The 25,981-nt window shown below is 43.3% G+C and overlaps 1 protein-coding gene across 3 annotated transcripts in view; it reads right to left on the bottom strand.

Moving 5' to 3' along the window:
- Positions 1-1,745: 1,745 nt before the first annotated feature.
- Rai2 (retinoic acid induced 2) overlaps positions 1,746-25,981 on the bottom strand; it is a 63,100-nt gene continuing 38,864 nt past the window's right edge. For 2 of the 3 annotated variants that reach the window (XM_070040794.1, XM_070040793.1), the window contains exon 2: positions 1,746-3,729. In XM_070040794.1, coding sequence (XP_069896895.1) covers positions 2,119-3,705 — 1,587 coding nt within the window. In that variant the 5' untranslated portion in view covers positions 3,706-3,729 and the 3' untranslated portion in view covers positions 1,746-2,118. The remainder of the gene's footprint in view (positions 3,730-25,981) is intronic. The other variant, XM_070040795.1, reaches the window with a different exon arrangement.

Genomic DNA, 25,981 nt, shown 5'->3' with positions numbered 1-25,981 from the left:
TTCTGGCTAGGATAGAAAGGCGGTCCACTGCTGTGTGGCAGTGAATTCTACCACAATCCTGGGGAGAAAAGACAGCAGGCAAATGGAACACACTAGTCCCTAGGCACATTTGTATTTCATTTGAAAATAGAATGCATGTGCCATATTCGGGAAACACAGTCAGAAATCCACAGTGGGAACAAAATGGAAAAAAAAAGAAAAGACTTGCACCATGTAGAAACTGAAAAGATGAAGTCCAGCTGATACTATAGAAAGAGAGTATTTAGACGAGAAATGGCTATTTGGTTCTATTTTGAAAAAGAAAACCATACTTGGACAAAGAAATTGTAACAACACAGCAAAAAGAAAAAGAGCAGGGGAGAGAAACTCCACTCCGGTTGTATGATACAGGACCAGCTAAAACTGGAACGCACTACACAGAGAGCTGGTAATAAAAGAACAGTCTCGAAACTGCTTTTCCTCCTGTTCATGTTCGCAGGAACAGCTGGATACATACTAATTGCAAGAAGTGAAAGAAAGAGCTTTAAGTTTAAAAGCAGGCATGCACTAATCAGTCTCTCACCAGCACAGTTTCAGACACAAGTGTGATATGCCACCTCGCAGGTCTATTTTAAACGCCAGCTCACACTTTCTCATTTGTGTAGGTGGCTTTATGTTGTCAGGGGAAAAACAACACACACAGCCCTCTCCTTCCAACTGCATTGCTTCCATCCATCAAGAAATGTCTTAACCAGTGCTTCTCAGCCTCAGCAATACAGTTCATTCTTTGTGGTGGGGGTTTGTCTCGGGCATTAGCAGAACCCCTGATCTCTACCCTCTACATGCCAGCTCCCTCAGTGTGAAAACCCAAAGTGTCTGCAAACATTGCTATTCACCCACATATACCCTGGGGAGGACATTAGAAGCCCACTGGACTAACTTCACAAAGAACTACTTTCTCATCCTTCCCTGATTCCCACCCTAAACAGCTCCAACCAAAGCAGAGAAAACATAGGATATATCTAAATCTACCAGCAGCCCAGACTTTCTTTTTATTCTGAATGGGTTCAACAATACTTTTGACTTGAAGATCTGCAACCATTATTATCGAGGTAGTCCAGGTTGCCCTTGATTTTAAAATTCTCCTACCTCAGCTTCCCAAGTGCTGTAATTACCTGGCTAAGTTACTTTTGCTTTTAGAGACTTGCTTCAAGACATAGAGAATTCTGAGAATTCAACACACTCAAGGGCAGTGTGAACCAGAAGGGGTCTCTAGGAACTGGAACTCACCTCCATATCTTCTTTCTTTGCAGTTTTACAAATTAAACAAACCTCAAGGCCTAGAGGTGAGGTGACTCCGCCAAGGCCATACATATTCTTAATTGTCCTTTCCTAAGGTAATAACTCTCAGTATGCCTGAAGAGCTTGGGTCTTTAAACATAGATAACTTACGGCTCTATAAGAAATCATGCCATTAAGGAACACACTTTTATGTTTTTTTTTGGCGGTTGTGGGGCTTGAACTCTGGGCCCGGGTGCTGTTCCTCAGCTCTTCAGCTCAAGGTGAGCACTCTACTACTTTGAGCCACAGGGCCACTTTCGGCTTTCTAGTGGTTAATTGGAGGTAAGAGTCTCATGGACTTTCCTGCCCAGGCTGGCTTTGAACAGTGATCCTGAGATCTCAGCCTCCTGAGTAGCTAGAATTATAGGCATCAGTCACCAGCACCTGGCACGCAAATTTTTTAAATGACAGAATACAGCAACCAATTAGTGCAAACAAACATTTATTGTGAAATATTCATCCTACCCTTTATTAGGTATTACATCATCAAAGCACTTTGTGGCAAGGAAAATAGCTTTTTAACCCCCTCTGATTCACCCAATATTCCATTAAAGCTGCAAAAAATGTGCAATCTGCTTGAAAAATAGGTTGCTCTTATTTACTCATTTGTGAAAAGTCAAAAATTAAAAAAAAAAAGAAAATAATACTAGCTTACAGGGCCTCTAGAGCCAATTCACCTTTCTGCTTCCCACTTACTCCCCCAAACAATTAACAAAGATACTTTGTTCTAAATGCCTTTAAAAAAACCAATGCACCTTTTCCCATATGATAATCATAAAAAAATTTCAAAACCATTATTCATTTTCTTGGAAAAAAGGTGGCCAGCCGTTGTTTTTTAATTGGGAGCATATGTATTTCCTGGGAGTTCACTTTCTTTAACTTTATGCCCCGGTTTTTGATGGGTTTCCTATGGGACTCCACGTTACCTAGGGATTCTTCTCCTTGTGTGTTGATGTCATAGCCCTGAAGCACAGAGTCTTCTCTTTTGAAGGAGAAGTTTTTGGTAGACACCCCTGAGAGGCCTTTGATCTTGCCACAGAAGATGGTAGGCATGGTGTCTTCAACCGAGACAATGACCTTGGCTGCCTGGGATTCGCTTACAACCTCAGTGTTATTTTCAGCTTTGACGTCGCTGCTGGGGTAGCTGGGCTGGCTGACCATCTCCACAGCATTGCTGTTGCTGCTGTGGCTATCCATCATGGCTGAAGCCTCACGGGCCATGGCAGGGGCAAAGGGCATTTCCATGCCACTGGGAAGTTTCTCCATCACAGGGTGACCTGGGTTTGTGGGCCCCCTGCTGTTATACAATGTCTCAGGGGGAGGCTCAGACTTCCGGTGGGCTGCCAGTGACAGGTCTAGGGCTGTATCCTCTTGGAAGATTGGGGGACTGGCTTCACCAGTCTTGAGCCAGGGCACTGACTTCATGGAAAGATCCAGGGCTTCGTTCTCACTCCCCATCTTGATGACGGTGTGGCGGCTGAGCTGGTAGTACTCCTTTGGCTGGAGGATGTCTAGGGGCTTCAGTTCATCCTTTTCCAGAGAGGTCTGAGTGCCTTTAAATGAAGGCAGGCTGAAGGAAGATGGAGGCTTGGGGAAACTGGAGCTGAACTTGGATTCTGAATTCTGGGGTACTGGGATGGGGATGGGAATAGGGACGGGCACTGGCAATGGCACAATCACAGGGTAGGGCACCAAGAGGGTAGCTGGTGGGACCAAGGGAGACAAGGGGGAGCTGAATGGTTGTGGGGGCACTGGGGCATAGCCAGGAGGAGGCTGGCAGGGTGGGGGGCCAAGAGAGCCCTGGGAAGGGAATAAATTCTGAAGCACAGTTTCAAATGGCAGTGTAGGCTCCTGTGGCTGGCTGGGGATCCTCAGGTCCAGAAGCTGGGGCTGGGCCTCGGGGTCCTCAGCCCCCTGGAAGAGGTTGTTGTGGATAGCACTGGAGGAGCACGGGGCCTCCTGTGGCAGGACCAGTGGGGAGTTGAGGTGCTGGAAAACGTGCTGCTCCAACACCACAGGCAGCTGCACGGGGCCCTGTGTGGTCATGACGTAGGTGGCATTGGCATTAGGGTTAAGCTCTGGTGCCGAGCCGCCATCTACCTGCATGTGAATGGGCATCACCACTGGGCTCTCCCCGAGGCACAGGGGCTGCAGCACAGTGGCTGCCACCTTCAGAGCCATGCCGCTCTGGGACTCAGCAGGGGGGTTGAGGATGGATGGGGCTGGCACAGTCACCAAGGCCTTCTTTACCAGATCAGTAGAGTTGATGTTCCAGGCCTCTGTGGTGATCAGCTGGGCCATGCCATTCTCCAGTCTGTTATTGGCCAAGGTTGGAGGGGAGTCGGTCATGTCCATGGAGAGGTTCTGAGACTGCAGGTCATCCATCACTCAGCTCTGATGACTCTTGGCCTGCAACACAGTACATACAACATGAATCTTCCTGAAGACACGGTAATTACCACCAGAGCGCTCCCCCCTCGAAGACTTTCCATAGCTTAGTTAAACCGGGAGCACATTCCAGCTTGCTAGGTAGACATAAGCATTCTAGAGATTGCCGAATATACACGAACACAATCCATATACTCTGCTGTGCTTAGAGAGACCTGGTTTAATAAAAACCCAGAAGTCATGAAGTCTCCAAATAGCTAAGCACTGTTAAATGTTAAATGGGATGTTTTTTGTTTTATTTATTTTTATTTTTTTGCCAGTCGTGGGGCCTGAACTCTGGGCCTGGGTGCTGTCCCTCAGCTCTTCAGCTCAAGGCTAGTGCTCTACCACTTGAGCCACAGCACCACTTCCAGCTTTTTCTGCTTATGTGGTGCTGAGGAATGGAACCCAGGGACTTATGCATGCAAGGCAAGCACTCTACCATTGAGCTAACTTCCCAGCCCCAAATGGGTTTTGTCTAATACTCAGCTTACATGTTTAGCCCTCAACAAAAACAAATTTCCATGCCCATTGTTATGTCAGACCCTTAAGATATGCAAAGATTTCATTCACTCACATTCTAATAAGCAGCAAAGACTTATTTTTCCCTTAAGGAAAAATGAAACCTTGTCACATTTAAATATTCTATGAATATGGAATGGGACATCACATATCTCTTTGTAGCCATAATTATGGAATTATTTTTAAATTATGGAAATGCTCAGGAAGCATTTCAAAAAGTCCTTGGAGCAGTAATTCTCACAAAGGACATTTGCCGAGTGGAACAACGGTACATTTACACACTAGCTCCCTCTGACCAGTGACAGCTTCCTTCCTCCTGAAAAGCCACTCCTTAGCGCATGGTGAAGGTGGGATGACTTGCAGGAAATGATCGCTGGCTCCAGTGTCACTTTCCCAATCATCACATCTGTCTGACCTGTGGCCTAGCCCAACATCAACTGCCTAGAGGAGGGGGTGTAGATGAGTCTAAGACCGGAGAAATGGAATGGTTACTAGAAACCAAAACTTCTCCAAAGTGTGAGGCATTTTCACAATATCTGAGGCACTTCCCCAAGACCCAGAGCCACCTCCTGTGAGGCCAAGGGAACCCAGCAAGTGTGCTTCCTGGAGGAAGCAAGGCTGCAGCTGTGATATGGCTCTCCATGGAAACGCGTCCATATTTAGCCTTGTTGCCATGGAGAAGGCAGGCACCATGTCTAACTCAGGGATCTGCGCAGCCCTGGAGTCTGGTTGGGCTCAATAATAATTCAATAATCCTCCGTTTCCCTAGGCAAGCCTGGGGCAACTCAGATTCTTGACCTCCCTGTCTTGCTTGTGTAGACTTGAGTCCTGTGGTCATCTTGTCCTCCTTTCCTCCCCTGCACATCGTCAACACAGCCTCTCACACCAGAAAGACAGGTGGTTCAGCACCCCAGAGGGCTAGAAATAAACAAATAATATCTTGCTACAGAAAGGCAGCTTTAACAAATGAACAACTCCATCATATCACCAGGCAATCAACGTATGTCAAATGCACAGAACAAGGGGAGTTTCTCTGAGGCAGGCGTGAGCAGGGGAAGGATACTGCGCAAACACCTTTGTGGAGAGCAACTGGTGGGTCACGACCTGGGCAGGGGGCACTGGAATGCCTCCAGAGCCTGTCTTCTTATGGGCACCATGGCCTCTGGAAACCACAAGGTGACCCAGCATGCAACGCAGTCATCCCCTTTGAGCAGAGTCCGGAAGCAATTTTCTTCCCAAAAGCCTGAAGGGGCTTGCCCCCGGTCAAGGGTACTTCTTTTTTTTGGGGGGTGGGGGATAGGGTATAATCATTGCCTATAATTTTTAAAAGAAAACAAAACAGAGAACAGATATCATGCTTATCGTGATGCTGAGTGATTTGCTCAGCCCAAGATCAGTGCTTCTTGATTCCGCCCAGAAAACATCACCCTTCCAACACATCCCTCATTTGGACATGTGTGCCAGCATGTGTACTTCATTTGCTAAATGCTCACTGCATGCTAGCACTTTGCTGAGGTCCAGAGTTGAAACTGTGAGGGAGACAAAGGTCCCTGCTTTCATGGAGGTTATAATCTAGTGAAGGTGCACTCGTCTTTGATCACATTTGTCAGTACAAGGGGGCATGTCAGAAGAAGTGGAAAAAACCAGCAGGGCAATTCTTTGTGGTACTGACACAAAGTTATTTATTTTATTTTATTTTTTTTATTGAGAAGGTGATGGGCTGAGGGGTTACAGTTCCGTAAGTAAGGCAATAAGTACATTTGTGTTTTCTTTGTTTTTGTTTTGGTTGCTCATGGGACCTGAATTCTGGGCACTGTTCCTTAGCTCTTCCGCTCAAGGCTAGCACTGTACCACTTGAGCCACAGCACCACTTCTGGCTTTGTCTGCTTATGTGGTGCTGAAGAATCAAACCCAGGGCCTCGTGCATGCAAGGCAAGCACTCTACCACTGAGCCACCTTCCCAGCCCAGCAAATGTGCTTTTAATCATTGTTACTCCATCCTTCTTTCTCTCCCACTTACCCCTCCCTCTCCCCCCCCGCCCCAATGTTCATTGTGACACACAGTTCTTAAAGAGGTTCGCAGGTGAACCTCTTCCCCCCAAAGAGTCTAACCTGTCCCTCCCAGTATCCAGAACCCTCAGGGAGGGATTTTAAAAAAGCTGAAGGGAAGGTGGGGTGGAAATGATGAGGACAAGAACAGCAATGGCCAGCGAGGTCACCTGTGGCCGGCCATCCATGCAAGACAAATGCTGATGGTGAAAGGCAACGCAGTAGAAGTTAAGACACATTTCCCAGCCAGGCACCAGTGGCTCATGTCTGCAATCCTGGCTACTCAAAGAGCTGATGATATCTGAAGATCGTAGTTTGAAGCCAGCCTGGCAGAAAACTCCATGGACTCTGATCTCCAATTAACCAGAATAAGAAGCTGGAAGTGAATCTGGTTCAAGTGATAGAGTGCCAGCCTAGAATAAAAAACCTAAAAGCCAGGTGTCGGTGTGTCACGCTTGTAATCCTAGCTACCCAGGAGGCTGAGATCTGAGGATGGCAGTCCAAAGCCAGCCCGGGCAGGAAAGTCCATGACTCTTATCTCCAATAAACTCACCAGAAAACCAGAAGTGGCAATGTGGCTCAAGTGGTAGAGCACTCCCTTTAAGCTGAAGAGTTCAGGGACAGCGCCCAGAGTTCAAGCCCCATGACTGAAAAACATCTAAACAAAAAAAAAAAAAAACACTAAAAATTCCTCGACCCTGAGTTTAAGCCCCAATACTGGCATAAGTGCTCTTGTACACACACATACACACACATGTGTATGTGTGTATGTGTGTGCCACTTTTGGAAGCCTCTCTCTTCCTGCCTGGTCCAGATGTAAGCCTACTAACTGCTCTAGAACCCTCCTACATAGAGGTGGGGGGTACTTTGCTGGGGCAGGCTGTCTCATGCAGGCCTCTGTTCCTCTCACAGAAGGCAAGTATTAACATGTACTGAGAAGAGGTGCTGAGAACTTCCTATGCATTACCTCACTCGAGCCTTAGCATAACCCTTTCCTCCCCAGGCCCTCCCCTGTCCTCCTCACTGGAATTCTTGTCCTTAAGGAATGCAGCCTCATGTGGCTCTGACTGTGTGTCTGGAGGGCTGGTGGAGCATCCTCTCAACCTACTTCTAGGTTATAAGATGGCTACAAGGCCCCTGGTCTAAAGTAGCAAATGTTTAAAGTGATTACGTGGGGAGGGCTCATAGCAACTCAATCTGAGTGGCTATTGGTTCTCGAAGGCCCTGTGGAGCTCTTGGGATTATTAGAGTGAGGTCACGTGGAAGGAAGGCACACCTCCTGATCTAGATTAAGCTTCACGTCTTCCATAAGCCTCTAAAACTTGAGGTGTTTGGAGGAGTCAGGGCCCCAGCAGACTCTAAATGTGACCCACTTTGATCTTCTACATTTTGGTTTGTGTAATTTAGTTTTTCATTATTCTCTTTATCTTTTTTTTTTTTTTTTTTGGTTAGTCGTGGGGCCTGAACTCTGGGCCTGGGCGCTGTCCCTCAGCTCTTCAGCTCAAGGCTAGCGCTCTACACTTGAGCCGCAACACCACGTCTGGCTTTTTCCTGCATATGTGGTGCTGAGGAATCGAACCCAGGGCCTCATGCATGCAAGGCATGCACTCTACCACAGAGCCACCTTCCCAGCCCTCATTATTATCTTTAAATAGTCATACAAAGCAGATTATGAATACAACACATCTTGATCCATGTCACCTCTTTCAACATTTTCACCCATCCTTCTCCTACCCTTCCTTTACTCTTCTTGATTTTGGTTTCTTCCCTTAAAATAGTAATTTCTTAAATAATTTGCCATGAAACATTCTTTTTTTGTTTGTTTGTTTTTGTCGGTCGTGGGTCTTGAAGTCTGGGCCTGGGCGCTGTCCCTCAGCTCTTCAGCTCAAGTAGAGCACTCTACCTCTTGAGCCACAGCACCACTTCCGGTTTTCTGGTAGTTTATTGCAGATAAGAGTCTCACGGTATAACCCTTGTTTTCACTGTGTTTGATGTTGGTGTAATTTGTGGAGGGGAAGGGAAAAGGATACAGGTGGACCCATTGCAACAATGCGGGGCGGTGCGGGGGGGGGGGGGGCGGGAGGATCGGAAGGAATTGGAAGGGGAAACAAAGGAGGAGGCAACAGTGCTTGATAAGAAATGTACTCATTACCTTGCCCATGTAATTGTAACCCTTCTGTACGGTATTTTCACAAAAAAAAAAAAAAAAGAGTTGCACAGACTTTCCTGCCTAGGCTGGCTTTGAACCGTGATCCTCAGATCTCAGACTCCTGAGTAGCTAGGATTACAGGTGTGAACACTCCGCCCCACCCTCCCGTGCCTGGCTGCCATGACACATTCTGAGAACCAGTATTGACCTATTTCATCATTGTGTGAATACCACAGAGCATGCATTCACAAAGCAACATCACTGTGACATTATCATCTAGCGATAATACTCGGTGGCTCACACCTATAATCCTAGCTACACAGGAGGTTGAGATCTGAGGAACGCAATTCAAAACCAGCCCAGGCAGGGAAATCCATGAGACTCTTATCACCAATAAACCATCAGTAAACCAGAAGTGGTTCTGTGGCTCAAATGGTAGAGCGCTCACCTTGAGCTGAAGAGCTAAGGGACAGCACCCAGGCCTAGAGTTCAAGCCCCATATCTAACAAAAAAAAAAAAATCACACAGGACCACCATGCTATTGTGGTTTGTCATTCTCTATAGCGTTGGTGTGTGGCCCATGCGTGGATCCCCACACCATGAGAGGTAGTCACTGTCCCTTCTTGCAAGCCTTGCTAAAAACCTCTGCTAAGAATTCCATCCCTTGCCATCCACACTATTCTAGGCTATGTTTTATCCAATATTTACATCCTCAATGAATGACCTAATTCTGTATAAAATTCACTAGCTACTTGCTGTGAGCCAAACAAGAGAAGCATAATTTTTTGTCCTTTAATACAATGTACATATGGTTTCACCATCCAGGATCTAGGATACACTCAGTGTCTAAGAAGTAATTCCAACTGGGTAAAAAATGGTTTTCTCTCCCCATAGGATGCAATAATTGTCAATTACTTGCGCCAGTGATTAAATTTTCTGAGCTTTAAACATCAGCACAGGGCCTTTTTTTCAACAGTGCTGTGAACATAATTACCACATGAATGTATTCCCAAATTGGTTAAAATATGAAGAATACACAAAATAGTCACTGGCCTTATGGTTGGTTGCCTTTTACATGCAGATATCTACTCATTCTCCCAAGAGAATATGACTATTCACATTAACATTGGAAACAAGGTCCCCCAAACACTACTTTATCTATTAAAACTGTAGTGGTCACAGGGAGATTAACAGAGACCATTATTTGTGAGGATGGGAAGTGGCTATGGGAAAGTCCTAGTTGAAAGAACAGAGTGCACTATTAGGCCTGATCTGATATTGGTGAAGCAAGGATGAAGAGAGGTGCAGTAACTTCAACTAGCCATTGACACCAAGGGCTTTAAGATCTTCCTGAGGAAAGGAGGAAAGTCCATACCTTAAGGTGCCATAAAAATTATTTATATGGGGGGAGGGAGGAGTTGGGGAGGTGGGGAGGGAAGGGATGGTAGGGGAAAAACAAAGGAGGAGGTAACAATGCTTGATAGGAAATATATTCATTACCCTACTCATGTAATTGTGACCCCTCTGTACAGTATTTTTACAATCAAAATATATATGGAAAAATGTTTATGTTTATTTTATCATCTCATCATTTTAAATGATCATTTTTCTATTTTTATGTTATATGTAAGGAATAACTCCTTTTTGTGTGTGCTAGTCCTGGAGCTTAAATTCAGGGTCTGGGCAATGTTACTGAGCTTTTTGCTCAAGGCTAGCACCCTACCACTGAGCCACAGACTCACTTTCAATTTATTTTGTTAATTAATTGGATATCAGAGTCTCACAGACTCTCCTGCCCAGCCTGGCTTTGAACCGTGCCCCTCAGATCTCAGCCTCTTGAGTAGCTAGGATTACAGGGGTGAGCTACCAGTGCCTGGAAAGATATCAATATTAAGGAAACAAATAATACAATAATATTTGTGTGTGTATGTTGAAGGGTGTTGTATTTGTTTCTGATAGAAGTTCAAGAATAAAAAGGTTAGCACTCAGCAGAAGAGAAGAAGCTCTCATAGTTCAGTAAGAATTCCAGGGTGTCTCTGCTCAACTATTAGAGTCACTGGCTCAGTCTACATTTCTTGTTTTGCAGAGTAAGAAGCTGAGGCTCAGAGATCAAGTGACTTATGCAAGTTCCTCCAGCATAGTGAATGCTGAATTGCAGATCTGTGATCCTTTCCCCAAAGCTGATGACTTGATCCATCACCTTTGGTTCAAATGTCAAAGGCTGTTGAGGAGCCCTTGAGCCCAATCTACTGGCCAGAGCCACACTGGAATTCGAGCATCTCTATTGTAACCACCCTCTAATAACAAAGGGTATGAGATAGTTTAGTTCAAACACCAAAATGTCAAAGATTTTTATGAGTGAGGATCTTGATAAATACTCTTTAATCAGACTTGTCTAATACCCTACTAGACAAAGTACTGGAGTAGATGTCAAAGATTTAAGGCACCCATGAACTTTCTATGATTGGATAAAAGCTATATTAAACCTCTAGGCCTATGCTCTTCTTCCATAACATGGCCATTGCACTTGTCCTGAGTGAAAACTCAGCATCTCTTTCCAGGAGCAAGTGGTGCTTCCCTGATAAGGGAAGAAGTCAGATCCAGCATTCTCAGAGATGTCAGAGGAAGAATTTCTGTGGTTTCTGAAGGGTGGGCATGAGTGTGAAGGCAGAAAGAGGGAGAAAGCCAAAGAATCACCAGTTGGATTTCCTTAGATTTTGCTGGGTTTTATTAGAGCTCAAGAGAAATCTGGGAGACTGGCTGAGGGAGGCACTGTGATTCCTTTCTCTGTCAGCTGTCTCTGTGTTTGTGGTCTTATTTCCTCTCCAGACTATCTTTAGCTTACTTCCAAAGGACCTGTGATGGCTACTGGGGTCACACAGACCTGAGTGTAAGGCAGGAACAGGAAAACTAGATTCATAGCCATTCATTTGTTCATTCTTTTGGAAACCATCTAGGTACCTACTGTGTGCCAGCCATGGGTTTCCTATTCTCCCACCTGGCCTCACTTCTCTGAAGAAAGCAGATTGCCTTCTCCCTGGGTTCAGTTCCCAGAGTATTAATCAGATCCATATTCTTCCAGGGTCATCTGCTTTTATTAGAGCTCCCTCAAGGCCCATATTTGATGCAGACCTCTGGAAGGTACAAAACAAGAAGTGTTCATTTTCCATGGAGGGCTGCTCCTGACATAAAGAGGAAAGAAGTGCTTTTCTTGTTCTTATGCTGCGATGGAAGGCAAGAGGCATACTACAGTGCCACAGGAGACAAGCAAGAGGCTGGCAGGGGTATGCTTCCCTCAACCTGGACAGTAGACTGTACAAATCACCAAGCTGGTCCTTGAAGTCACCTGAGACCCTAAAATTTTCTTCCAGACATTCAGCCCTCAAACGGCCTCAGAAGCCAGAGCCAGAGGGGCCATGCATCCAGAAGCATGGGTGAGGTGGAAGGTCCCCAGGTCAGGATCTATCATTTTGGAGAGTTACCATTTGGGGAACTTTTTCTCTGGCAACCAACAAACCTCTTAAATCTGTAAGCAAGGGGAGGAAAAACCTGCCTCTGGAAGAGAAAATATTTCTAATTAGATTCAGATACAAAGGTTACATTTTGATTCTGGAAAAAAAGACTCTTTATAATCCTGTGTCATCAGTAGGACATTTTTCAGAAATAGGCCCTCTGAGGGGTTCACTGGAAGAAAGGGGTACAGAATTCTAAAGAACAAAACACTGAAGTTGAGATTTCCCCCTTCTCCTAATGCTTGTGAGAAACACTTGGCATGTTCACTAAGCACTGGCACAGACACAGTACCAGCTCACACTGGGTGCTGGGCCCTTCGTGGCAATGGTTAAGAGTGAAAGTTTTGAGCCCACACAGGCCTCCATTCAAACTTGAGCTCTGCTAACTTTGCCGGCTGTGCAATCCTCAGTTTCCCTCTGTATAAGGTGAGTATTAAAAAAGGAAGCCGCATCACAGGAGATTATAATGACTGGCTAAGGGAGCTAATTGAGGTAAGGTACTTGGCATAGCACCTGGCATAGGGAAAGTACCCAGCAAACCAAACCTATGGTCATTGTGCTTCTCCTCCTCATCAATGGCTCCAACATCACTGTTAATCATTGTCACTGCCATGACCACAATTCTCATTGTCATCTTTGTCCCTTTATCATTAACATCATCTTCCTCATCAGAGTCATAGTCCATATGTGCTCCTAGCATCCTCAGGAACATCAGAAACACTCCGTTAGCATCTGAATAGGTTTGCACATTTGTAAATATGTGTTCATAGGTTCATTTGAAAATGAATTGCTAGGAAATAGAGACATACACCATAGACTCAGTGTTACACATGATGGTGGGGTTTCCAGTCTTTCAAATGCACAACTCCAACAGAGCTGAAACATGAAACATGTTTAATGAAAGGCAAGGCATTCATAATATTAGAAACTAAAGATGGTAGGAAGATAGTGAAATACAAAAATTTCCCCTATTACTGGATGTTAGAGAGAGAAAAGAAGAGAACGAGAGTCTTATGTACCTGGCATATAGACTCAAGCACTTTCAAGGGTCCTGAAATTATTGCTCTTTGGCTGCACGTGATTTCATTTCAGATCCTTCTGTTTTCCTTCTCCTCTGAACAAGAATATATGTCATTCTCCTCCCCTACTATAGTGGTGATCAGAGTCATTTCCTCACAAAACAAGTGAGGACTAGAGGAGAACAAGAAGAGGGCAAGAAGGAGAAGAGGAAAGACAAAGTGATTTTTCTGCCATAAAAAGACATAAAGAGAGAAGATTTAAAAAGTGTGTATAGATCCAAATGAGGGAGATGGCTCAAAGGCATCCTGGAATGAGAGCTCTTAAGTTGGCCACTAGGGATGTCTGTGAAGATACAACAACAGCTTGGTTGTTGCGTGGTGTGTGGAGGAAAAAGTAGGCCTGGAGCGTCTCAGCATATTGAGGGCATGTTGAAAAACAATATTGTTCACAAATGCAAGTACTACAGGTGCATAAGGAAGCTGTTCCAGGTTTTGGTACAACTTCTCCCATGCTTTGAAAAAAAAATCGCTAAACACATTCATCTGTGACTTGGCTATGCTGTCACTTCTAGGGAAAAGAAAACTATATTATATAAGTTCATCTTCTTTTGGGATCTGATCTCCACATTTGTCTGTCTCTAGTCCTTCCTCTGCCAGTCAGAATCGGGCTCCCTCCATCAAAAGTGTACCTTCCAGAAAGAATGGGAGAGACTCCTCCTCAGTGAGACGCATGACTTTCTCAATGAGGTGTATGACTGATAAATCTCAAGCATTATGCTTCCTTTATTGGCATAATAAATGCAATCCAGGAGGGATAAAGCTATGCACCAAGAAATGAAACTCTAATTGAGGAATTTCAACACCAATCATGGGGAATAACCTTCCTAACCATCTTGATGTCTCTCCATAAAGACAGGCTTACAATTATGACCACATTTGCTGGCTCCATTAAAAACAAAAAACACTGAGTGGGACATGGCCTTAACTCTTAAGCACTAGTAAAGGACATGAATATGGTTCAGTTATTCACTCCTGTATTGGTATCAATCAGCAAACACTTATTGCTCACTCTAATGAATTTCCTTCCCAGTGCAGAGATTTTAGCAGGATCCAGGGTTATCTTCACATCACATCACAGGACCCTATTAACTAAACTAGCTACTGCCTGAAACTCTGGCTTCTGCATGACCAAGCTTCCATGTAGAAGTTATGGGCTCTCAAAGGGCTTCACCTCTAATTACAGCATTGCTAATATGAGGGCTACCACAAGCCCCAATGGAAAGTCAATGACCATTGCCAATGGTGAGGGCTGTGATAAGGACAATGGTGAGGAAGGCAAAAAGTGATTCTATTGATTGTGCATGAACACAACTGACTAGATATCTAAGCTAGACCCTATGGTTGGAAGACTGTATGGTGGAAACCCTATGAAACAGTAAGACAGGAAAGGAAGGAAGCCAATATATTAAGCAAGTTATTAACTGTGGCAACTAGAGTTTAGTTCTACTGGCAGACAATATGGGACATATTCCTCAGAGCTATGACAACTGAGAGTCTAGGAAGTTGGAGCATCTAGTCACCCACTGTCATCCATCTCTGGTCAAAGGTTGCTCTTGGAGGATATGTTCATTCCTAGGAACTTCTAGCTAGTCCAGGCCTAGTGTATTCCAGAGACAAAAATCCCAAATCAAATCCTCAAGGAGAGTTGCAGTAAGAGAGTGTTTGCAATAAGCAGCCTTTGATGTGCAGAGATGAGTCTGAGGGGAAGGGTACCCACAATGTCTGCTACAGCAGCATGCCCTGAAAAATTCCGATGACTATTATGCAAACTCCTAAGTGCTACTAATTTAAGACACTAGGACCAGGTGTTTCCCCAGTAGGTGGCCTATTCTATGAACCATATGAAGAAGACACCATGTTATAATAACAATGTCCACACCACAGCAGAATGATCTCATGAGGAGTATGACAGGAGATCTCCTAAAGCACAAGGCACACAAGGAGGTCAGAGATGACTATCTTTCAAAAGCAGGATGTCCAAGAGATGGCCAGCTTGGCAGATGTGCTCCTTTGTGGCAATATATCTGAGACCCTTCAGAAAGTTCTTTTAATCATATTTGTGCTGGCTGCAATGCAAGATGTTCTTGGGATGAGTCACAGAGGGAGTTTCTTTGGTAGTGATCTTATGTTCCGACTCAGGGACCAAGAAACAATAAATAAACATTGCCTTACTTCATCAGCTGCATACTACCTAATAATAAAAATAAAATAATAACCTTGACCTAAGAAATACCACAGACAATGCAGGGAGGGGGTGAGGAGTGCTCTTAAAAAAAAAAACAACAGGAAGACTTTTTTCTGGAATTGTTTTCTCAAAAGCTCCCTTCTGCCTCAAGGCAGCTTTCTCAAGAGCAGAACAACGCACTTGGCAGAGTCTTTGGGCTGGTGAGTCTCTTTGAAGTTCCTAAAATTTCACTATATTTATCTTAACACAACTATCATGGTTGTAATTAATATAGCACAAACAATACAAAGTTGGGTGGGAGGAAAAAGGTTGGCTGTATAACATCTGGCTAGTTGGCAGTGAAGACGATAGGTGTTATTTTCTATTTCCTTTAGGGGAAGAGTTCACACACACACACACACACACACACACACACACACACACACACACACACACACACACACACACACACACAGTGGCCAAATAGGCACAATGCCACCTGTTTCTTTCTAATAGTCAACAGTGAGCCTTAAATTAGGGTCCATGAAAATTCCTCTTTCACAATGGCTTCAGCTCTAGTATAGCTACTTTTCCTCAGAATTCTCATCATCAAACCTGTACTGAAAAGGTTTGTGCAAAGGACTTTGTCAGACACTGGCAGGATTTGAGTGGTGGAGATGGCAAAATGGAGGAGGGGCTTCCAGAAGTGCAGGAGTCAAGGAAAGGCACACAAAGATAAGTATGTCCAGGACTGGCCAGCAGGCTGGGCAGCTGGAAGCCAGGGCTTGTGAGAAATTAGAGAAGAGAAGGGGACACTTTGATGTATTCACAAATCCCAATGAGCAAGAAGCTTCGATTCATGGGATAGGGAGACCATCAGGGAGGGAGGAAAGGAAGAAGTAATTTAGTTTGCAGGGCTTTGTTAGCTTCACATTCCTTCTTTCTCACTGCCTCTCACACTCACTCACAGGAAGATAATAATAAAACATTTACTAAACATTGACTGCTATGTGACAGGTAGCCTGCTAGAGACTATACAATTTCTCATCTCAGTTTCTCAACAACCAGGAGAAGATTGCTACCACCTTGGGTGACTTGCTTTGTTGGATTCTACTTCCCATCCTCCCTCTACCCTGTACAACTGAGATTTGAATCCCTAGTAAAGTTATTTTGATGGCAGGGTAGGACAGAGCTTTGCAAAACATAAACAATGTTTGCTGCAGGAAAGGCAGGTATGGGGGAAGTGGAAGACCGGAAGAGCAAAGGTTTCTGATCATATGCATGGGGTAGGGAAGAGAAGAAAGTAGGGAGTTTCTTCTGGCTTTAATAAGAAAGTGTAATTCTTCTGCCTTTTTCTGTATCTCCAACAGGCCTGCCTAGCTTTGCTTTCTTGGCTTCACCAGACTGGACTTCCTTTTCAGACACCAGTGGTTCTTGGACTCTGAAGGACACAGCCTGAATCACACAGTCCCCTTTCTTTTCAAAGGTCAACTCTGGCTTCTTTGTTTTGTGGTTCAGATAAGTGTACCCTAAAGGTCCATGTGTTAAAGGCTTAGTCAGTCTCCTGCTTGGTGGGACCCAATGGGAAGTCATCCAAGCCATTGAAGAGGCTTACAGAATCCTAACACTTTTTCTTCATTTCCTTTTCAATTCTCAGCCATGCAATAAATAGTTTTGTTCTCCACAGATTCCATGTTCCAAACTTGCCATGGGCACCAATGCAGGTCCAACTGATGAAGGACCAAAATCTTAAGAAATAAACCTTTCACCTTCATCAGTTGATTAACTCAAGCATTTATAAGAGTAAAAAGACTATGCCTCAGGACCAGTCTGCATCATGGGTAGAGGTTCATTCTTAATTTTCCCAGGAATATTTCATCTGTGGTTGGCTGAATAAAATTTCCCTTCTTCCTGAAATGTAGTTCTCACCCCTTGTAGTTAGGTGTGGTCAAGTGCCTGAGTGCTAGCCCATAGACTTGGGTGGAGGTGATGTGTGCTACTTCCAGACCTGGTTCCTACAATCCTTCCTTCTAGATGTAATATTCCAATTCCTTGCACTTTGTTCCAGGTTGCTGCATGAGGATCTTTTGGAAATTACCTGATGACAACAGATGCATGAGATGGGAGAGCATAGATGCCTGAATCATGGCTTCAGGGTGGGCTACTTTCCATCAGGAACACCCATTTGGGGCTTTGTGTGAGTGAGAATCAACTTCTATTGCATTTAAGCTTCAGTTTCCATTCACTTTATTAGTTGCAACAGCTAACTACCTTCCGTAGCACAGATCATCCTAGGATCTTCTCTATGTACCAGGCAGGGGTAGGGAAACTGTGAGAGCTTCTGTTTAGCCTCTCAAGTTCACTGGCCCCAAACCAGAACTACAAAGGAAGCCTTAGTGTTCAGAGTCCATTTTCAAGCCTTCACCTGCTAACTTTCCTGCCATCAAGTCACCAGATATTCTTGACTATTTTTTATGATTTGAGTCAATTTATTAATGTGGTTTACTAGTCTTTGGTGGTTAACTGTTTACATATCCTCTGAAAGAATGTGTACCATTGGAATTCAAGATTGGAAGAAGAGAGGGAACTGGGACAGACAGTCTTGCCCATGTGTTCTTGCCCATGTCATTGGGTTGTAACCAGGGCCTATGGAGAGTGAAGCATCATGACCATAAGCACCACATGGACAAACAGAAATGCAGAAAACAGGCATTTTGGGCTTCTCACCAGAGAAAACTGCTAGCATAACAACATCCCCTTCTCTCCTTGCACTTTTTGCTATTTTCCTTGTTTGTAAAGCCGAGAATCCTGGTTTTCTGTCCTTTACCCCACAGTAGACTCAGCAGGAAAGGTTCCTCTGGATTGCCTTGGAGGGAATTCACCACCTATGGCTTCCAGGCATAAGAAGGCTTTCCCTTTGTGCCTTACTTAGTTGATATTCTCTCCTTCATTTCTTCCCTACACACCCCTTTTATTGTTTTGTATTACCAGGGATTGAACTCAGAGCTCTGCCACTTGGGCCATTCCACTACTCTTTTTTAAAATTTGTTTTTCTGTTTTTTCAGATAGAGTCTCATGCGTTTGCCCAGATCAGCCCTGGACCATGATCCTTTTACCTTCTCCCCTCAAGTAGCTGTAATTATAGGCATGTGATACAATATTCAGCCCTTGGAATTGATTTTCTAGGCAGAGATTGCCAAACAAGACTTATACATTTCTCCTATGCTTAAGCTCCTTGGCTCCAGAAACACTTGACTGGGGGATGTGATATCTGTAATACCTTAAGAGGGATCTATACCTCTAAAGGGCTATCTCCTGTCTGACCCAGGTAAAACTCTAACCTAGTCAGCCACTGCTCTAATCAAGTGTCACAACAGCCCTCATCATATGCCACATGCTGAGTCTGCTCCCAAGGCTCCCACTTATCTCTTCAATGCCATCAGTATTTGAGAGTTGGCTAAACAGCACCAGAAATGTTCGCAAGGTTTTCTTAGTGATAAAATTGATGGCTAGCTAATTGGGATGATAGTGACTGTAAGAAATGGGTAAAATTACTATAGATTGGGTGAAATATTTAACAGGCAGTCTCCACCCTTGTGAAGACAGGACTGGAGATGCCAGGGAAGCCACGAGCTAGCAGCCCTGGACCTGCTTCCAATTCTGGCCACCTAAGTGTTCTGTGACTGGCAACTGGTTTTGGAGATTTTCCTATGCAAACTAGAAGGTAATCAAATTCCATCTTGGGAATGTTAGCATATCTACCGTAAGTGGTTCCAGCAGCTGAAATGATAGCCTGCTGGGGCTTCTTGAACAGCCTTATGAATTGATCTGTGCCTGCTGACATCTTTCTTGTTAAATTAAAGTATCTGCATTTGTGTGGTATCATTTGCCAATGAGACTTGTCCTGAGGCTGTTGTAGTGTGATTCTAAGCTCCCTAAGAAGAGGCCCCTCTGCTTCCACTTGGATTCCAGTGTTCCTCCTTCCCTTTCCTGAAGGCTTTGGCCTTGAGCTTGCCCTGCAGCAGCCTACACACAGCCCTTAGGGCTAGAAAGATTGCTTTAGGGAAATGTAAGATGAATGGAAATCTCTTGCCCATGAAAATTTAATACCTGTTTTCCCTCTTATAGTACCAAAGAATAAGAGCTGGCATTGATGAACATGCTTGAAATTTCTGTAAATCACCCTTTAAAATAAAAAAAGAAAACCTTAACTAGCCATATCACATACATCAGAAAGACTATCATTAAAAGATATCATACATGAAAAGTTGATAAGAATATGGAGAAAATAAAACACATGCATACTATCCATAAAATGGTACCATCACTACAGAGAACTGTCTGGAAGTTGCTAATAATGTTAAATATTTGCCTTCCCTGGTTCCTGGAAAGCAATTTTACTCGTAGGTAAAAGTCTTTCCCTAAACACAGAAACATGCATTTACCCAAGTACTTGTACACAGATGTAAACAGCAGTTCTATTCATAAGGGCCACAGGCTAACTAGGATGTGCTTATTCCATATAATAGAATTAATTCTACTCATCAACAAAAACAATAAATCCAGATAGCTCAGACACTGGTGAGTAAAAGAACCCAGATACAAAAGTGTACTTACTACAGGTTTTTGTTGTTTCAGAATGGAAATATAGGCAAAAATATTTCTGCTGTGATGCTAGACATCAAGAAATGGCTGTTCTGGATAGAGAGAAGGGGAAAAGGATTAGACACAAACCTGAGAAACCTTTTTGGAGTGACAGAGTTCCTTTCTTGCCTCTTCTAAGTGGTAGTCACATAGATGCAAACAATTGTCAAATGATTCATTTGATCATTTATGAATCATTTAATTTTCTTCTCAGTTAAAAAGACAAAATAAGAAAAGGGGAAAATCCCTGAGTAGTTCTGTGCACATACACCATGGATTCTGACCACTCTGGGTCCAAGGTGAGGAGGGGACAGGAAAGAGAGGAAGTAGAACAGAGACTGCCGGTGACAAGGGGCAAGGCAAAGGTACCAGCCGGGCACAAAGGAAGTAATAACAGCTCAAGGTACCAGGCAGGCACAAAAGAAGTAGCATCAGCTCCCAAATACAAATAAAATGCAGTAACAGAGGAAAGCTGGCCTGAAAGCGTGGGATAGATATTAGGCTTTGAGCCAAAATTGCTTTCCAAGAAATGCCAACATATTTGTACTTGGGAGAGAAGAGGGACTATTAAAGCAAACAAAATCCAAAATGTGCTTGTCCTTGGACAACAATTGCAGTTCCCCACTGTGCAATGGGTTTCCCAGTGCTGTTACTGAGACCCCTGTGAGTCTCAGGGATGCAGTGTTATTGGAGAGCAAAAACAGAAGCTTCTCAAAAGCAAAGATCTTGTCTGAGTACCTGTAATATTAGGTACTCAGGAGAATGAGATTTGAGGATCAGGGTTTGAAGCTAGCCCAGGCAGGCAGCCTATGACACTATTATTTCCAATTAACCACCAAAAAAGCCAGAAGTAAAGCTATGACTCAAGTGATGATAGAATGCCAGCCTTGAGCTAAAAAGCTAAAGGATAGTTCCCTAGGCCTGAGTTCAAGTCCCAGTACACACACACACACACACACACACACACACACACAGAACACAGAGGTCTCCTTTCCTATTTTGTATGATGGAGAGAATTTTTCTCTTTCTCTCATAAGAGGAGGCTGGCCACGGTCTCAAACATTCTACATTCTCCATATTCAGTCCTAAACTAGCAGAACCAGCACAGGCATAAACTTGTGAGTCGGGCCTATACAGAAATCCTGGGCTTGCCTCCATGAGAACTGGGTGGTCTTAGGAAAGTGACTTGGCCTCTCCATGTGGCAGTTTCTCTGCCTTAAGAAAAATTGTATCTGTTGAAATCAGGCAGAAGAAATTGCCTGATATCTAGAGAATATGCATCAGAGTTATACCTGAGCTCCAAGGGTCTTTCCAGACTGGGTACGAACCTTTTGTCAGAAGAAACCTCTTTTGGCCAGATTAGCTTTCTTTTTAAACAAAACAAAACAAAAAACAAACAATTTATTCCTGCAAATCAAGTCTTTGGCTCACATTTTTTTTTTTCAGTTGTGGCGCTTGAACTCTGGGCCTGGGTGCTGTCCCTCAGCTCTTCAGCTCTAGGCTAGAGCTCTACCACTTGAGCTTCAGTGACACTTTCGGTTTTCTGGTGGTTAATTGGAGATGAGTCTCATAGACTTTCCTGCCTAGGGCTGGCTTTGAACCGCAATCCTCAGATCTCAGCTTCCTGAATAGCTATGATTACAGGCATGAGCCACTGGTGCCCTTAGCTTTCTTTTTTATGTTTGTACCTCTTGTGCATAGAATTTGTACAATCATAATCCATGGTTTAGGATACTTTGTTATTCACGACCCACTTTACTTAAAAAATGGTTTGTATGTGTTGTGTATCTGTGCGTGTACATGTGTGTACACATGCAAATATGCATCAGTACTTGGGCTGAAACTCAGGGCCTTCACTCTGGCTCTTAACTTTCTTGCTCAGTGGTCTACCACTTGTGCCACAACTTCCCTTCTGGCTTTTTTGGTAGTTAATTGAAGATAAGAGTCTTCTTTTTTCAATCAAAAAGGTGATGAGCAGGGGGGTTACATTTACATAAGTAAGGCAATAAGTACATTTGTTTTTAATTATTGCTTCTCATCCCTCACTATCTCCAACTTACCCCTCCCTATTCTCCTCCCCTCAAGTTGTAATGTTCATATCCAACATAGTGTCATAGCATCTATGCTGCTTTGGTTCATCTTTGTCCCGCTGTATCTGTGATTCCCTTTCCTTTCTACATACTACATAATCTTATATGCAAAACACGTGGTACAAAAACACTAAGAGAAATGAAGAAAAAATAAAACAATAGAAAAAAAGAACAAACTACATAGAGGGTCTAATAAGAACCTTTTGTTTCCATATATTGAAGTTCATGTTGATACACTTTATTATATATGGTCCTATCACTAAGCAGTCAGATTATTGAGATCCCTGTTAAGAATATCATATACATATTCTAGTTCTTACAAATGAGGGAGATCATGCAACCTACTTTTCTTTGGGTCTGGCTTACTTCACTTAATATAATTTTTTCCAAGTATTTCCATTTCCTTAATAATGGAGCAATGTTATTCTTTCTGATGGAGGCATAGAACTGCATTGTGTATGTGTACCACATTTTCTTGATCCATTCATTTACTGAGGGGCATCTGGGTTAGTTTTTAGTTATGGTAAATAATGCCACAATGGACATTGCCGTGCTGGTAGCTTTAGTATGGCCTTGTTTGTGATCGTTTGGGTAAATTCCAGAAGTGGGATTGCTGGGTCATAGGGGAGCTCTATGTGTAGTCTTTTGAGGAACCTCCACACTCCTTTCCAGAGTGGTTGAACAAGTTTGCACTCCCACCAACAGTGTAGTAGTGTTTCCCTTTGGCGACATCCATGGAAGATAAGAGTCTTGTGGAATTTCCTTTACAAGCTGACTCCAAACTGCCATCTTCGTCTGTCTCCTATGTAACTAGGACTATATGTATGAGCCACCAACACCAAGCTGTTTTACTTTTGATATTGCAAAATTTTAAATAATCAAATAAAGATTAGTGAAGCTATCTCCCTACTGAACATTATATGTCAGTCTTTCCCTGGGCTTTCTGTTATATTGACTTAGCTCTTTCCTCTGACTTATTATACACTCAGTGGTCCTAAGCACTAAGAAAGAAATGTAAATTAGGGTCAGTGGACTGAAATTTGGCAGGGAGTGGGGCCAGAGGAGAGACTACTTCTGTGAGGGTTATTAGGAAAGGCCTAGCTGGAGTGGAATCATTTGAGCAAAAACCTTTAAGAAGAAAAGGGAATGTCATGGCACGATAGCCTTCTGGTACTCTAAGTACCATAGATGAGAAAGGGAATGTGTGTGGTGTGTGTGTGTGTGTGTACATGTGTATGTTTGTGTGGAGGATGAGGAGGGAGAGGAAGAGAAAGAAGTTCCAGAGCAGTAAGAAAGAAAGGTAGAAGAGTCTAGATCATATATAGTCTCCTAATTCTCACCTTATAAAGTCTACCTGTTCTGATCCATTCTTATATGTGAAAAAAATAGAGGTGCAGAAAAGGTGAGCTTCCCTAGGCCAGGTGTTTTGTTAAGAGCAGGATTATAGTTAGAATTCTGTGTACCTTCAAATGACTTGAATTCCACGAAATGCCTCCAGGCAGCTTTCAGGCAATGAGGTGACAAATAGTATAGAGAAATGGTGTTCTTCCATGCATAAGTTCTTTTCCACACAAAAGATTTGAAGGCTAATTAGGATTCTGACATTCTTTAATGTCTAACTCCTTAGGGCCATGTCAAAATCCATGTGACTATTTTCAAATTATTTTTCTTATCATAGATAATATTTATTCTCAAGAGAAAATAAAAGATATACGAGTGACATTCTTTGAAATTTGACTTGAATGTTATGGTTTCACAAGAAGCAGCAAGAATATGTCTTAATAACTTTCACAGAACTGAGTAGTAGGTTAATGATTTTGCATGTATTTTAATAGCATCCCTTCAGTTCAACAGATGACAAGTTCTTATTCTTAATGATGTAGATTAGAAAGGTCATAGGTATAGAGGCTCCCTTTCTCTCTTTCTTCTGAAATTGTGAGCTGGGTACAAGATAAAAACAAGTAAGTGCCCCATGACTAATGATGTTTAAGTGAGCCTGACCTGCCTTCCCTATTAAAACTTCAGGATAAGTGGATTGTTTTCCCCTTTGGCTAGCTAATCTCTTACTTCCTTTACTCACTAGCTCAAGAGATGACAGTTACTGACTTCTGAGAATCTTTGACTTTTCTAGGAAAATAAGCAGCTGAGAAGTTCAATATATTTTCAAAGACAGATGAAATGAGGCTGTTTCTGAGTCACACCTAGATATTTTTTGCCTCTATTTTTTTCTGAGGACAGGTCTGAGAGGATGTAGATATGTCGGTGCTAATGGCAGAGGAGTGTGGCATCCTTTGCCAAAAGAAAGAACTACATGCTCTTAGTTACTTGAGCTTACTCTCTGTAAGACTGAGACAACTCAGTCCAGTGACTAAACCTGCTGGCTGATAAGCAATCAGATGACTCTTTTCCTCAGCAATCTGTCTTAGGCAATTTTGCCATTGGCCATTGTGAAAGCGGGTGGGTCTCACATGTGCACACTCATTCATTTGCACTTCTGTTTTTGGGAAAGAAAACACAATATGAAGACCCAACACTGAGACAAACACTCCCAACTTGTAGAGAAGAGACCTTCCTTAATGAAATGAGATAGAGGTTCATCTGCTAACTGACTTAGGGAGCATGAGCAATGCCCTTACCTTTTGAATGCCTCTGTTTCCTCATCTGTACAATGGGAAGGAATAATAATCCTACAAAAATGCTGCAGGGTGGTTAATGTGACAGGTAAAGCACAAAAACCACTTACAACTGTTTTTGGCACATGGCAAGCAATCCATACGGTTAGATATTGTTATAATAATAAAAGATAGGAAGCCAAAGGATACCTACCTTGAAATGGTAAGTAAATAAGGTGAGAACAATATCTGAAATTATAATAACTCAGCAATAACTTCTCAGCAGTCTTTCCATAGGCATGGCCTCCTGGGGTCAGCAATGGGTAAGATGTGTGGAGGAACAGTAACTAACAGCAAGTCTTAAGTGACAAGTAGAGTCAAGAGCAAAAGTGGTGGGTGAGGGCTTAATGGAGGGCCTTCTTTTGTTGTTGCTTGTTTGGTTTGCTTTGGTTGGGAGGTATTGGGTTTTGATTTCAGGGCCTTAAACTTGCTAGAAAGGTGCTTTACCACCTGAGCTACAACCCCAGCCCTTTTAAAGTTCATTTTCAAGTAGAGTCCCAGGGTTTTGCCTAGGCCAGCCTAGAATGATCACAATTCTCCTACCTGTGGCTTCCATGTAGCTGGGATGACATATATGTTCCACCGCACCCGGCTTTTTTGCTCAGATAGCATCACACTAACTTTTTACCTAGGTTAGCTTAAAACCCCATTCCTCCAAATCTTCTCTTCTGCTTTCCAAGTGGCTGATGTTATAAGCCTGTGCCATCATGCTCAACACTTGATGAAGAGTTTTCACTAAGTCAAATTTCCCAAGGAAAAGAATGTAAAAGGACGGTCAATCCTGCCTGGACAAGAGATTTAGCTAGGAAGTTTTGAAAGACCTGGATATCCAAGCCACAACCCCACACCCCAGCCTAATGAACTCAGAATCATCCACAGTTGAGCCCAAGCCTGGGGGTTTGTTAGAGCTCCTTAGGTGATACCCACATGTAGTCAAGGGATAGGGGCCCCTTCTCTTTAGTCTGAATCTCTTTTCTCACTATACAAATAGAGATCTTATCCTGTTTGGTCAAGCCTCTGAAGGCTCAGACAATCTTCATGTTCTTCACAGAGCCAAAGAGACTACCTACCATGTCCCATCTAGGATAGGGTTTATTAACTTTTTTTTTTTAATTGATCCACTGTGTTACACAGTCTTAGTTTGAATCATTAAAAGAATGATAATGGATGGATGGATGGATAAATGAATGAACATAGCACCATAACAAATGTCTTCTGATAAGGAAGTAAATTGGTTAAAAACTTTCTGGAGGGCAATTTGAAAGCATTCATACTTACTGACCCAGAAAATCTGCTTCTTGGAATCACCCCAAAGAAATGCAGTCCCCAGCTGGCTTTCCTCCCAAATGCCTG

Source organism: Dipodomys merriami, unplaced genomic scaffold (assembly GCF_024711535.1).
Source record: "Dipodomys merriami isolate MVZ:Mamm:240054 unplaced genomic scaffold, mDipMer1.0.p SCAF_3, whole genome shotgun sequence".
Taxonomy (NCBI): Eukaryota; Metazoa; Chordata; class Mammalia; order Rodentia; family Heteromyidae; genus Dipodomys; species Dipodomys merriami.
This window is presented reverse-complemented; position numbering and strand designations above follow the sequence as displayed.